This window comes from Phyllobates terribilis, unplaced genomic scaffold, assembly GCF_046119375.1.
Source record: "Phyllobates terribilis strain yellow unplaced genomic scaffold, ASM4611937v1 Scaffold_1__5_contigs__length_1240528914, whole genome shotgun sequence".
NCBI lineage: Eukaryota > Metazoa > Chordata > Amphibia > Anura > Dendrobatidae > Phyllobates > Phyllobates terribilis.
In genome coordinates this window covers 170797342-170812510 of record NW_027362761.1, presented here as the reverse complement: position 1 = coordinate 170812510, position 15169 = coordinate 170797342, and the positions used below count along the sequence as shown (strand labels likewise).

Genomic DNA, 15169 nt, shown 5'->3' with positions numbered 1-15169 from the left:
AATGGCTTTATAATCTTCTCCAGACTGATAGATCTAAATTACTTTGTTTCTCATTTGTTCCTGAATTTCTTTGGATCGCAGCATGATGTCTAGCTTTTGAGGATCTTTTGGTCTATTTGATTTCTTTTTCCCTTAATAATAAAGACCTCCATTTAAAACTGCATTTTGTGTTTATTTGTGTTATCTTTGTCTAATATCTAAATTTATTTTGTGATCTGAGACATTTAAGTGTGACAAACATGCAAAAGAATAAGAAATTGGGAAGGGGGCAAACACTTTTTCACATCACTATTAGGTAGCCAGCTCTTGAAGCTGATTTGCTGGAAGCAGTTAATATGAGCAATTTGACAAGTGCTGAATTGTGATGGCTGTGTAACTGGTTCAGCGCATCTCTAAAAGATCAGATATTGTGGGATGTTTCGAGTATGTAATGGTTACCTACCAGAAGTGGTTCAAGAATGGCAACCCAATGAATAGGTAACAGCACCATAGACACCCATGGCTCAGGCGGAGTTTGAACCCAGTGAAGATTTTTTTTTAATACTAAAAGAAAAGTGATATGATAGTTGTCAGAACAAGCTGCACTGCTGGAATTGTGAACCATGGAAGAAGGTAATCTGGTTAATCACATTTTCTTTTACAAACTGGGTGGCCATGAGTTGACAACCAGGTAAAAAAGACAAACCAGGAGAGACAATGAAGGGTTTGGCACAATGTTGTGCTAGGAAACCTTGCACCCTGGCATTCATTAATGCTACTTGCCACAAGCCACCTACCTAAACACAGTTTCAGAACATGTATAGCCCCTTATGGCAATGGTATTCCCTAACATCAGTGATCTCTTCCAGTAGTCCAGTAAGATAATGCAATAGTGTAAAATTTGTTCAGGAATGGATTTCATAACATATCAAATAATTCAATGTGTTAATTTGGCCTTCTAATTGTTTCTAACATGTTTGATCCATGGTGGTCCCATCTCACAACTTACAGAACTTAAAGGGAACCTATCACCTCAGAAAACGCTATTTACCTGCAAATATAGAATTAATCTGTAGGTGAATAACGTTACAATGATGTCAGACCACCTTACTGAAATGTTGCTACTGGGGGAAAAACAAACTTATTTCCTCCCTGCATTGTGTAGTTTATAGCCATGGAGGCATGCATGCAGCGGATACAGTCAACGCTCATAGCACCGCTCTCTGTACTGTAAATGGCAGCGGTAAGCACACCTTGGAACTTTGATTGAAAGCTGGCTCTGCAGAGCATCTGTGCTCAGCAAGCTGACACTCAAAGTGCTAGGGTGTGCTTACTGTGTAGCTGCACTGTGCATGCCCCTATGGCTGAAAGTTGGCGGCTCCCAAGAGGAAACAAGTTTATTTTCTCCCGATATCCGCAGTTTCAGTAAGGTGGACGGTCAGCATTGGAATGGTATTTTCCCTCAGATTAACCCTTTATCTGCAGGTAGATATCACATTCCGAGGTAATTCCTGCTCATGTCTAGGTCCCAAATACCTTAAGTATCTCTAAAGGTCTTGTTGAGTATATTCCTTATGTAAAGGCTTTACATATATATGTATACATATATATGTGTGTGTGTGTGTGTATGTATATATATATATGTATATATATATATATATATATATGTATATATATATATACAGTGTAAACTGGAGCAGTGGGCAGCAACCAACAGAATGGTTTTTAACAGGGAAAAATGCAAAGTACTACATCTGGGCAATAAAAATGAAAAAAACATATACAGAATGGGAGGAATAGAGCTAAGCAACAGTACATGTGAAAAAGACTTAGGTATACTAATAGATCATAGACTGAACATGAGTCAACAGTGTGATGCAGCAGCAAAAAAGGCAAATACAATTCTGGGATGTATTAACAGAAGCATACAGTCTAGATCACATGAAGTCATTATCGGTCTTTACTCCTCTTTGGTCAGACCTCATCTGGAATACTGTGTACAGTTTTGGGCACCACATTTTAAAAAAGACATAGACAAACTGGAGCAAGTTCAGAGAAGAGCGACCAGAATGGTGACTGGTCTGCAAACCATGTCCTATGAGGAACGGTTGCAGGATTTGGGAATGTTTAGCTTGCAAAAAAGAAGACTGAGAGGAGACTTAATAGCTGTCTACAAATATGTCAAGGGCTGTCACATTGTAGAAGGATCATCTTTATTCTCATTTGCACAAGGAAAGACTAGAAGCAATAGGATGAAACTAAATGGGAGGAGACACAGATTAGATATTAGAAAAAACTTTTTGACAGTTAGGGTGATTAATGAGTGGAACAGGCTGCCACGAGAGGTGGTGAGTTCCCCTTCAATGGACGTCTTCAAACAGAGGCTGGACAGACATCTGTCTGAGATGATCTAGTGAATCCTGCTTTGAGCAGGGGGTTGGACCAGATGACCCAGGAGGTCCCTTCCAACTCTACCATTCTATGATTCTATAAAGGGCCACTAGTTGTGGTGTCAAAATCATTTGTTCCAAGAATTCGACAATCAGCATACCGGACTAAACAAACAGGTGAAGAACTTAGTTGAGAATAAAAGTGGACTTGCACAGAATGGGGAGGGATCAGTCCTAATCTACTAATTATGCCATACACATGTAGTTTTCAACTGAGAAAAATCACATCACAGATCATTTCCAACTTCCATCTTATGTGTATGAGGAGCTTTACTGTGAAACCTATTTTTGAATGAATCCACACAAGCGATACAATGTAAATATTACTAACTGGTATTGAATGTAGATGAAATGCCAGTGTAATGTAATCTATATGAAGGAATAGACACTATTCCACTAACAGAATAAATAGGGAGAGTAAATAATCACCATTATAGCAGCATTATAGCCCTCAGGTGTAACACTTGTGGTAAAGGATGACATGCACACTGGATGGATGAAAGCTGACCATAAAGGGCTGCCGTTGGAGAATGGGTGACAGACTGTGATGAGGTTCTGTATGTGGGATTATGCTACAGAGGAGGATTAGGAGAGGCGGAGACATTAGAGGAGGGGAAGAGCTGCCACCTAAACCCTCACCATCTCATGCACACACTCACACAGCATGGACAGTACAGTGCCAGACAGCAGCAGCCTGGTATTCTAATACTCCTGTGCACTAGGTTTCAGCACCACGCGTGGTCCTGCTGGGAGGACATCATCTGGAGATAAAGGACTGGACTTCCAGCAGAGAGGAGCAGAGCTCAGGATGTAGGACTGTGCCCAGGCAGGAGGGTATTAGTAAGCAAGATACCCAGGGTGTTGTATCCTGCAGCATCCCCCGCGTCCAAGAAGGAGTCATCACCACCCAACACCTCCTGAGGACAGGACTTCTATAGCCACAGAAGTCCAAGCCTGGTGTCACCTGCAAGATAATGAATGGTTACGGCTCTCCCTACCTATACATGGGGGGTCCAGTGTCACAGCCTCAAGCTCCATTAAAGAGGACCCCAAAGTGTGCCCGATGTAGAAACCACGGAGTCCGCTCTTGGCTCAAGGGCCACAAGCGCTACTGCCGCTTCAAGGACTGTACTTGTGAGAAATGCATCCTGATCATTGAAAGGCAGCGGGTGATGGCGGCACAGGTGGCCCTCAGGAGGCAGCAGGCCAACGAGAGCCTGGAGAGCCTCATACCAGACACCCTAAGACCTATACCAGGCCTGCCAGTTACCTTACCAGCCGACACTAGTCAGCCAGCATCCAGGTCTGGAGAGATGACCATCAGGTGGACCCAGGAGCCGTCCTCTACCATGCAGATGCCAGGGAAGACAGGTGGGTACAGCCAGGAGCATAATGCCTTTTTCACTCATCTCTTTACATTTAGTGGCAGGGAATATAGGGCCACAAATATTAAAAATGACTGAATAGTACTAGAAAGTAATGATGATACATAACCTAAAATAAAGAAGAAAAGGCCTAAAGCGATTCTATTAATGGCAATTATTAATTACACATACACCTTATATGATCAACTTTTTGTCTGTACAGGTGGAGGCTTTTCAGCTAAGTGTACCAAGAAGAAGCTGTGAAAACAAGCAGAATGCATACGTTTTCTTTCTGTCTTTTTTTTTTTTCTTTCATTTATCTTTTTAGCAGTAGAAAAGAAAGATAAACAAATATTCCCCTAAAATATTTAAATGAAAAGTCTTAAATGTCTTAAGTCTGCATACTTTTTATCACACTAGAAATATTTATTAGCTATGATTTTTTCCCCGGAAATGTTTAGTAACAATCCTTATCATTAATAAACATTATATTCTAATCCATTCATATTAATGATGTCAATATGAAATATAGCAGTAATAATAGAATAGTAAGACTAAATACGGCTACAGTAATTATAAATACGCATGCTACTAATAACAAACGATATAATACTGATAAGCATAATAAGATCACAAGTGCTGCTATGGCCGTATTACCGGCAAAGGTAAGAAATCATTAAATTACCTTTGGAAACTGAGATAATATACTGATCAAGATCTATCTATCTATCTATCTATCTATCTATCTATCTATCTATCTATCCCATATCAATATATATATGTATATATATATACATATATATATATATATTTTGCTTGAGAAAAGCTCGTGTCCGAGCCGAAACGTTGCCATAGCTCTTGTTGAGCTAAATAAACCACCTATTTTTGGAGTGCTGTCTCTGCTATTTTTTCATTATACAAGAAGGCTTGGTGTTTACCTAATGGATGGGCACCCAACCATTTAAACTACTGTTTGCTTGTGCTGCTCTTATTTCTTTTCTTCATATATATATATATATATATATATATATATATATATATATATATATATATATATAAAATCAAAAAATAGGAAACAGCACAAAAATTATGTTTTTGGTGCAAAAAAAGCCCCCCGGGTACATACCAGTCCTTTAGATATCCATGCCAAAATGGAGGCAGCAGACAGGTCCACAATTTTGGACCGAAACGTTGCCACATGGGCTATTAAACCTTATTACTTTATTCTACTTTGTATGGTGCCTCCATTTTTGCACTTATACAGATAGATAGATAGATAGATAGATAGATAGATAGATACATAAGCAATGCAGAAACTTAAACAATCCCCTAAGGTTCCCACAAGTCCTAAATGTGATGGCTTTATTTTGTATACCACTTATACTATCTGACTTCAGCTAAATTGAGAGAAATTTATTACACTGCAATGTTTAGTAACTTTGCTTTTAATTTAATCTATTATAATTGAGTCACAATAACAATATAAATGCTAATTAATAATAATATTCTTGCTGCTACTAAGACCATCATCAACCAGAGTTGAATAGAGTAAACTTTTCTTTATATTCCGCTTCCATGAACAGCCATGGTCATTTTCATTGGCATCACATCCTGCACTGCTTGTTCTCTTCATGTGCCAGTGAGTAGTTATGCCAATGATAAGTGGCATTTCCTATGCGCACACTTGGCAGCTACCAGTCAAGATGGTCAAAGCACATAGTGCTGGCTGCAATATGTAGAAACAATTATATGTCTAAACACTGTAATAATAAATTTGTTGTCAGTTGCTGCTTATGCGGTTTATCACATTATTATTTATTGAAACCCCCCAGGCCACTTTTCAGCTTAGATGAAGGAGACAAGTAGTGAAGCGTGTAAAATTGCTCAAGAAGGAAATCAAGTATAGCCTCAAGTTGTGCCAAAACATGTCACCAGTGAGGGGGGTCAAGTTACTGCAGAACTTTATTCTGAGCATCCTCCTTTATAGAGACCGGGTGATCCACTCCAGATCCCTGCAGGAAAACGACTGCTCCTATTTATACAAGCAGTTTGTGAATTATGTAAAAGATATTTAGTCATGGATAGATATGTAGCTATTTAACTATCTATTTATTTATAATCTATATATTATCTATCTATCTATCTATCTATCTATTATCTATCTATCTATGTATATATCTAGCTATCTATTATCTATCTATTATTCTTTTGTCTGTTTCTTTATATAGCTATATATTGCTAAATATATATATATATAGGCTTGATGTAATATAATGTATATCTAAACAAGAAGGAATTAAAATGCAGTAATATACATGCAGTTTCTAGGGTTGTTAGATGTGTAGCTGGCAGGTTATTTGGTAACTTTCTAGAAGTGTCATCCTCCCTATACAGCATCTTCCTCTGTGTGCGGACTACACTGCTGTAATATGCAGGCAGTAATCAGCTTATTTTATCCTAATTGTCTGCAGGAAAAGGAAAGTCACTTCTCAGCATTTACATACAATCTCCACCGGATGTTGCATCTATAGAATACATAGCGGCACTTACAATGGAGCAATGCCCCCTCCTCAGTGACAAATGTACCATCCTGCTTCCACCTCTACGTACCTAGCACTGACAGACTGCTGAGAACCTATTCCCACCGAGCTACCCATTCACCCACCTCTTTTGCTACTAGATACCTATACTAAACCGATGTTTCCAATATATTATGGCACATGTATTTATCTATAGAGGGAACTGGAACCTAAATAAATATATTCAACAATTAACTATTTTATAATATTGTTATATAGATTGTAGAGAGTGTCTTTTTAGAAATAGAATTATATATGTGGGGTCAATTAGATTAAAAAGGTTCAGTTTAAAACTAATTAACTAACATTGAAAGACACAAAAATAGGTCTATTTATCTATCTATCTATCTATCCCATATCTATCTATCTATCTATCTATCTATCTATCTATCTATCCCATATCTATCTATCTATCTATCTATCTATCTATCTATCTATCTATCTATCTATCTATCCCATATCCACAGTATCTATCTATTTATCTATATCTATCTATCTATCTATCTATCTATCTATTTATTTATCTATCTATCTATATCCCATATCTATCTATTATTTATCTATCTATGTATCTATATCTATCTATCTATCAATCTATCCCCCTATTTATATATCTGTATATCTATCTATCTAGTTATCTATTTAGTAACAAAAACAGAATGTACTTAAAAAACAAACATAAACTAATGAAAATATTATTTTATTAATTTTAAAACAGAAAAACTAGAAGCAATAGGAGATAGTGATACATCTATCTATCTTTCTATTTATCTATCTATCTATCTATCTATCTATCTATCTATCTCTTTTCATCTAGTTATCTATCTGTCTATCTATTAAATCAGATTTCTTTTTTTTATGATTGGATATGTGCAAATAATTATGTAACAATTTTATATTAGACATATTATTGCTACTATTAACATATGAAAAAACATACAGCAACGTAAATGTGCTTATACAGTGGAGTATTCAGCATGCACAGTTTTATAGCTAATATGTTGTAGCTAGTCTTCTATATATGCTGGATTCACACAAATTGTTTTCAGTTTTTTTAAAATGCTTGGAAAATGCCATAAATTTTAAGTGTTTTTTTTTTTTTATAGGTTTTTACAAATGCTTTGGCGGCATTTTTATTTTGTTACTTGTGTAACATGTATTTTTTAGGACCCAGACAGAAAACTATGGGAAAAGGAGCCAGAAAAGAAATTACACTCCAAGAAGGCTGTTTTTTTTTTTAAAAGACAAAAACTGAAGGAGACTAAGAGCTAAAAAAGGGAGGCTGTGTATGTAGACTTTTCAGTGAATTGCTATAGACTTTAAAGTAACAATTGGCTGCAGAATTTTTGAAAATAAATAAATAAATAAATAAATCATAAAATAAACAGCCATTAAGAACATCAATGGCAGGAAAAACTCTTCAAAATGCTGTTTGTGAGAGCCCCTTACCATGGTGGTATTACATTTTTATGTATTGTTTAGGCTACATTCACACAACTGCATTATCGGTTCAGGAGCTGTCCGTGGAAAAAACTCACAGCACTCAGATCAATGTCATTCAACAGGGCTATTTGAATTACCTTTTTTTTTTTTTTCACATGGATCGAATGTGCGCGTGAAAAATTCGTAGCATGTACTATTTGTTATTTGTTTCCACATTTTGGATGCGACTTCCCTGTTCAAGTCTATGGGTGCATTAAAAAACATCGGATCCCAAACAGATCAGTCATACAGCATCCGATTTTTACTGGTACAATGCAATTCCTTTAACATAGGAAACTGTATTTGGTCTTGTAAATTTTAACAACTGCTGTTGTATTAAAACAGATGCCATACAAATGACAATAAAGATGAAAAATCATTCATTTTTTCTTGATAAAAATCAGACAATTTTTTACGTTCATGTGAACTACAAGCACCGTTTATGCTTTAGGTGTTTATAAATAAAGTTAGTTGAAAGTAAAGGCTGAGATACACATAGTTTGTCATTTTACATGCAGCATTTTAAGCCAAAACCAGAAGTATACTCAGAATTCCTTTATATTTTTTCAATCCTTCTAAAAACACTAAAAACAGCTGCATCAATAACTGCACATAGGATTGTGATTCCAGCCTTAGACCTCATTCATATGTCAAGTTTACACATGCGTGTTCTATTTCTTTTTTTTCTGCAGCAAGAACACATACTCATTTTAATTCATTTTCACATGTTGTTTTTTTATGATGGATGCACTGCAAAAAAAAAAGAAAACAAGGATTGTGGGTCAAATTCATCTAAAAAATGCAGACCCATCCATAGATTCCACCCATTTATTTTACTCACTTATATAGCGCCATTAATTCCGCAGCTCTTTACATCATCATCACTGTCTACATTGGGGCTCACAATCTAGACCCTATCAGTATGTCTTTGGTGTGAGGGAGGAAACCGGAGAACCTGGAGGAAACCCACGCAAACATGGGGAGAACATACAAACTCCTTGCAGATGTTGTCCTTGGTGGGATTTGAACCCAGCACCCCAGTGTACAGTGTTAACCACTAAACCACCATGCTGCACCCATGTTGCTTCCATGTACTGTCCATTTTTCACTGACTAATACTAGGGGAAGCATAGGAAACCTCCAAAAGCTATATTTTACTCATTAAAGTAACACTGATGACATACAGATGGTAGACATGGACCCATGGATCGAAAAATGGTTTAAAAATCAGATCCAGCACTATGGTTAATATTGGTCCATTTTTTTATGTTGAAGAAAAAAAAATATGTGTGAATTTAAACCTCTCTTTTGGCAATATTTTTGACGGTTAGTAACAAAAACCAGAATGCATTGAAAAAAAACAATTGAAAAAAAAAACTAAGAAGAATATTATTCTATTAATTTTAAGACAACAAAAGTGAAATAAATATGAGATAGTGAAACATAAATTATCTATCTATGTAAAAAATTAAAGAAAAAAAGTGATTTAATCGCCCACTGGGGCTCAGCAATGTTTCGGTCTATCTATCTATCTATCTATCTATCTATCTATCTATCTATCTATCTATCTATCTATCTATCTATCTATCTATATCTTTTCATCTAGTTATCTATTTATCTCTATCTGTTTATATCTATTATCTATCTATGTACAGTACAGACCAAAAGTTTGGACACACCTTCTCATTTAAAGATTTTTCTGTATTTTCATGACTTTGAAAATTGTACATTCACACTGAAGGCATCAAAACTATGAATTAACACATGTGGAATTATATACTTAACAAAAAAGTGTGAAACAACTGAAAATATGTCTTATATTCTAGGTTCTTCAAAGTAGCCACCTTTTGCTTTGATGATGACTGCTTTGCACACTCTTGGCATTCTCTTGATGAGCTTTAAGAGGTAGTCACCGGAAATGGTTTTCACTTCACAGGTGTGCCCTGTCAGGTCTAATAAGTGGGATTTCTTGCCTTATAAATGGGGTTGGGACCATCAGTTGTGTTGTGCAGAAGTCTGGTGGATACACAGCTGATAGTCCTACTGAATAGACTGTTAGAATTTGTATTATGGCAAGAAAAAGGCAGCTAAGTAAAGAAAAATGAGTGGCCATCATTACTTTAAGAAATGAAGGTCAGTCAGTCCGAAAAATTGGGCAAACTTTGAAAGTGTCCCCAAGTGCAGTTGCAAAAACCATCAAGCGCTACAAAGAAACTGGCTCACATGAGGACCGCCCCAGGAAAGGAAGACCAAGAGTCACCTCTGCTTCTGAGGATAAGTTTATCTGAGTCACCAGCCTCAGAAATCGCAGGTTAACAGCAGCTCAGATTAGAGACCAGGTCAATGCCACACAGAGTTCTAGCAGCAGACTCATCTCTACAACAACTGTTAAGAGGAGACGACTTTGTGCAGCAGGCCTTCATGGTAAAATAGCTGCTAGGAAACCACTGCTAAGGACAGGCAACAAGCAGAAGAGACTTGTTTGGGCTAAAGAACACAAGGAATGGACATTAGACCAGTGGAAATCTGTGCTTTGGTCTGATGAGTCCAAATATGAGATCATTGGTTCCAACCACCGTGTCTTTGTGCGACACAGAAAAGGTGAACGGATGGACTCTACATGCCTAGTTCCCACGGTGAAGCATGGAGGAGGAGGTGTGATGGTGTGGGGGTGCTTTACTGGTGACACTGTTGGGGATTAATTCAAAATTGAAGGCATACTTGAACCAGCATGGCTACCACAGCATTTTGCAGCAGCATGCTATTCCATCTGGTTTGCGTTTAGTTGGACCATCATTTATTTTTCAACAGGACAATGACCCCAAACACACCTCCAGGCTGTGTAAGGGCTAGTTGACCAAGAAGTAGAGTGATGGGGTGCTACACCAGATGACCTGGCCTCCACAGTCACCAGACCTGAATCGAGATGGTTTGGGGTGAGCTGGACTGCAGAGGGAAGGCAAAAGGGCCAAAAAGTGGTAAGCATCTCTGGGAACTCCTTCAAGATTGTTGGAAGACCATTTCCAGTGACTACCACTTGAAGCTCATCAAGAGAATGCCAAGAGTGTGCAAAGCAGTCATCAAAGCAAAAGGTGGCTACTTTGAAGAACCTAGAATATAAGACATATTTTCAGTTGTTTCACACTTTTTTGTTAAGTATATAATTCCACATGTGTTAATTCATAGTTTTGATGCCTTCAGTGTGAATGTACAATTTTCATAGTCATGAAAATACAGAAAAATCTTTAAATGAGAAGGTGTGTCCAAACTTTTGGTCTATACTGTACATATATATCTATTGTAATTATATATACAGTATGTGTAAATTTCAAAGGAAGCAAAAAAATCCACTTTTTTGGGATATATCTATTACTGTGTGAGAAAAAAAAAGTTGTTAGAGATAATAGTATAGATGCAATTATGATTTGTATGATCTGAAAAATATTTTAAGAACCATGGTAGATACTGGTTTTACCTCTAGGACCTGCACCCAACTCAACAAAAGGGGTTATGTCCCTGTTCTATCTGGTGAGAATGAATGAAGATAGAAGTTGCTTTCTCTTTTAATGTCTGGTGTTTTGGACATCAATATTTGTAATTTTTTTGTAAATTGGCTCAGTCATGAACTCTTTGGACTTTATAATTTGTTATCAGTTCTCACCTGTTCTAATGTTATTGTACATGGGACAATTTAATATATTCAAAATTGCAGGTCAGCTTGGTTACATATAGACAATGATACTAAATAGTGGATCATATATGTTTCTATATAAATCAAATGTTTTTTTTTTTTAATATTCCCTGGTTTTTCAGATCTGTCAGAGGAAAGATTAGGTGACAGCAGTGGAACTGAAAATGGTGAAAGCTACAGTGACAAAGATATAGATCAACGGTCTCCCCCAGACGTGAAGCCTTGCTGTTCGCCAGAAAGCCCTGAGGTGGTGTCAGTGGATGAGTCAGGCTATCCTTCACAAAAAAATTGCAGTAGTGCTGAAAGCACATCAGATAGCCCCAAGTACCAACCAGAGCACAGTCATCTTATTATTGAGGGCTCTTCTGGCACAGTATCTTTGCCATTTAGCCTGAAGTCCAATAGACCTCCACTTGAGGTCCTTAAGAAGATATTTCCAAGCCAGAAACCTACTGTGTTAGAACTTATCTTAAAAGGATGTGGCGGTGACCTTGTCGGGGCTGTAGAAGTCCTTCTATCAAGCAGATCTTCTGTGACTGGAGAGAGAACTGCAACTGATCCAGATAGCATTATGTTACCTTCTAATGGTCACCTTTTTCAGCACACTCTTGGCTCATACCCATTGACCTCCTCCAAATGGTCAGTGGGATCAGCCTTCAGAGTTCCAGATACTCTGTGTTTCTCAGCAGATTCTAACAATGTGGTTCCAAATCCACTAGCTGTGCCCTTACAACATCCGTTTCCACAACCACCCAGGTATCCACTACTATTGAGGAACACTTTAGCAAGGAACCAGTCCAGCCCCTTCCTGCCCAATGATGTCACTCTATGGAACACAATGACATTGCAACAACAATACCAACTTAGATCTCAATATGTCAGTCCTTTTTCTGGAAATTCCTCTAGTGTCTTCAGGAGCTCACCTGTCCTTCCCCCTAGAGCCCCTGAAGATCCTAGAATCCCAGGCTCTGAGGACAACTGTTCAATAGTAGTAAAACAGCCCATTTACACAGAGGAAGACTATGAGGAAAGATCAGATTCTGCTGACTCTCGAATGCTTGACAGTTCTTCCTAACAGATGATAATTGTACACAGACTGGTATAGGAGAGTGGAAGACATCTTTTATTTAATAGACCAATATTCATTGCACTTGTGGAAGCAATAAATAGTGTATACTGTATATTATTGTTCTCACAGTGGGACTGTAAATAATGTTTGGCTAGACCACCAGCCTGATAGAATATGAGACTGAAGATCTATGTATTGTATTCTGCTTTTTACAAGGGTCAAATACATATAGCTGAAATTAAGCGTCATGCATTATAGTCTCTAAGTATTAAGAGATCGCTAATAAATTTTAAGAGTCAGAGACAGAAGTTAAATATGTGAATTTTGCAGATATCCATACTCTGTTCAAGAGAAATGACCATATGTGATGATAATCTAATATTAAACACAGTATGTGAACTACATGAAATGTATTGTTAAATGAGCCCAGGATTAAACATTGTCAGGTTAATGTAGCATGCTAAGGATTGTAGCTGAAATAAAAATGATGATGAGCATGTCATTTATACTTGTAGTTTGTCAAATGAAATTAGTGTAATGTCATGAACAAGCCATCTGCATGCTGGGAGACTCGATCACTCCACAAGTGTATTCAGGGAAACAGGTGGAATGTGCTCACACTATATTTACATTTAATTTTCTTTTTTTGTGTGTTTAAATAAAATTAATTTGGAAATAAAAGTGTGGTCCCAAAACATATAAAAATATATTCATGGGAAATATATAGACTTTTTATGAGAGGCAAGTTGGAAGAATAGTCCAAACCCAGACATAGCTAGTGCAATTACTAGATACAGCAGGTAAGTAACACATGACTATTACCGGGGAATAATAAGCATAAATCATCTTATTTTTTAACATTTTGTTTATATTGACTATGTTTACATTAGTATTATATATTTTACAGTATTTAAGTACACTCTATGGAGCTTTACTTCATCACCATCTTCATCATCTTATATTCTAGGTTCTTCAAAGTAGCCACCTTTTGCTTTGATGACTGCTTTGCACACTCTTGGCATTCTCTTGATGAGCTTGAAGAGGTAGTTACCGGAAATGGTCTTCCAACAATCTTTAAGGAGTTCCCAGAGATGCTTAGCACTTGTTGGCCCTTTTGCCTTCACTCTGCGATCCAGCTCACCCCAAACCATCTCGATTGGGTTCAGGTCTGGTGACTGTGGAGGCCAGGTCATCTGGCGTAGCACCCCATCACTCTCCTTCTTGGTCAAATAGTCCTTACACAGCCTGGAGGTGTGTTTGGGGTCATTGTCCTGTTGAAAAATAAATGATGGTCCAACTAAACGCAAACCAGATGGAATAGCATGCCTCTGCAAGATGCTGTGGTAGCCATGCTGGTTCAGTATGCCTTCAATTTTGAATAAATCTCCAACAGTGTCACCAGCAAAGCACCCCCACACCATCACACCTCCTCCTCCATGCTTCACGGTGGGAACCAGGCATGTAGAATCCATCCGTTCACCTTTTCTGCGTCGCACAAAGACACGGTGGTTGGAACCAAAGATCTCAAATTTGGACTCATCAGACCAAAGCACAGATTTACACTGGTCTAATGTCCATTCCTTGTGTTCTTTAGCCCAAACAAGTCTCTTCTGCTTGTTGCCTGTCCTTAGCAGTGGTTTCCTAGCAGCTATTTTACCATGAAGGCCTGCTGCACAAAGTCTCCTCTTAACAGTTGTTGAAGAGATGTGTCTGCTGCTAGAACTCTGTGTGGCATTGACCTGGTCTCTAATCTGAGCTGCTGTTAACCTGCGATTTCTGAGGCTGGTGACTCGGATAAACTTATCCTCAGAAACAGAGGTGACTCTTGGTCTTCCTTTCCTGGGGCGGTCCTCATGTGAGCCAGTTTCTTTGTAGCGCTTGATGGTTTTTGCAACTGCACTTGGGGACACTTTCAAAGTTTGCCCAATTTTTCGGACTGACTGACCTTCATTTCTTAAAGTAATGATGGCCACTCGTTTTTCTTTACTTAGCTGCTTTTTTCTTGCCATAATACAAATTCTATTCAGTAGTACTATCAGCTGTGTATCCACCTGACTTCTGCACAACACAACTGATGGTCCCAACCCCATTTATAAGGCAAGAAATCCCACTTATTAAACCTGACAGAGCACACCTGTGAAGTGAAAACCATTTCCCATGACTACCTCTTGAAGCTCATCAAGAGAATGCCAAGAGTGTGCAAAGCAGTCATCAAAGCAAAAGGTTGCTACTTTGAAGAACCTAGAATATAAGACATATTTTCAGTTGTTTCACGCTTTTTTGATAAGTATACAATTCCACATGTGTTAATTCATAGTTGTGATGCCTTCAGTGTGAATGTACAATTTTCATAGTCATGAAAATACAGAAAAATCTTTAAATGAGAAGGTGTGTCCAAACTTTTGGTCTGTACTGTACCTCCTCTCGCATATAACACCAGTGACTCTGTCACACTAGGGAGCTACATGTGGCCTCATGCTGTACCTAGGGAGCTACGTGTGGCCTCATGCTGTACTTAGGAAGCTATGTACGGCTTCATGCTGTACCTAGGGAGC

General features: G+C 37.8%; 1 protein-coding gene across 1 annotated transcript; it reads left to right on the top strand.

Moving 5' to 3' along the window:
- Positions 1 to 3084: 3084 nt before the first annotated feature.
- On the top strand, positions 3085 to 13295 carry DMRT3 (doublesex and mab-3 related transcription factor 3). The gene is made up of 2 exons (XM_073652560.1): positions 3085 to 3800; positions 11668 to 13295. Exons 1-2 carry the CDS (start codon positions 3404 to 3406, stop codon positions 12618 to 12620), a joined length of 1350 nt encoding a protein of 449 aa, XP_073508661.1. The 5' UTR covers positions 3085 to 3403; the 3' UTR covers positions 12621 to 13295.
- Positions 13296 to 15169: the final 1874 nt, after the last annotated feature.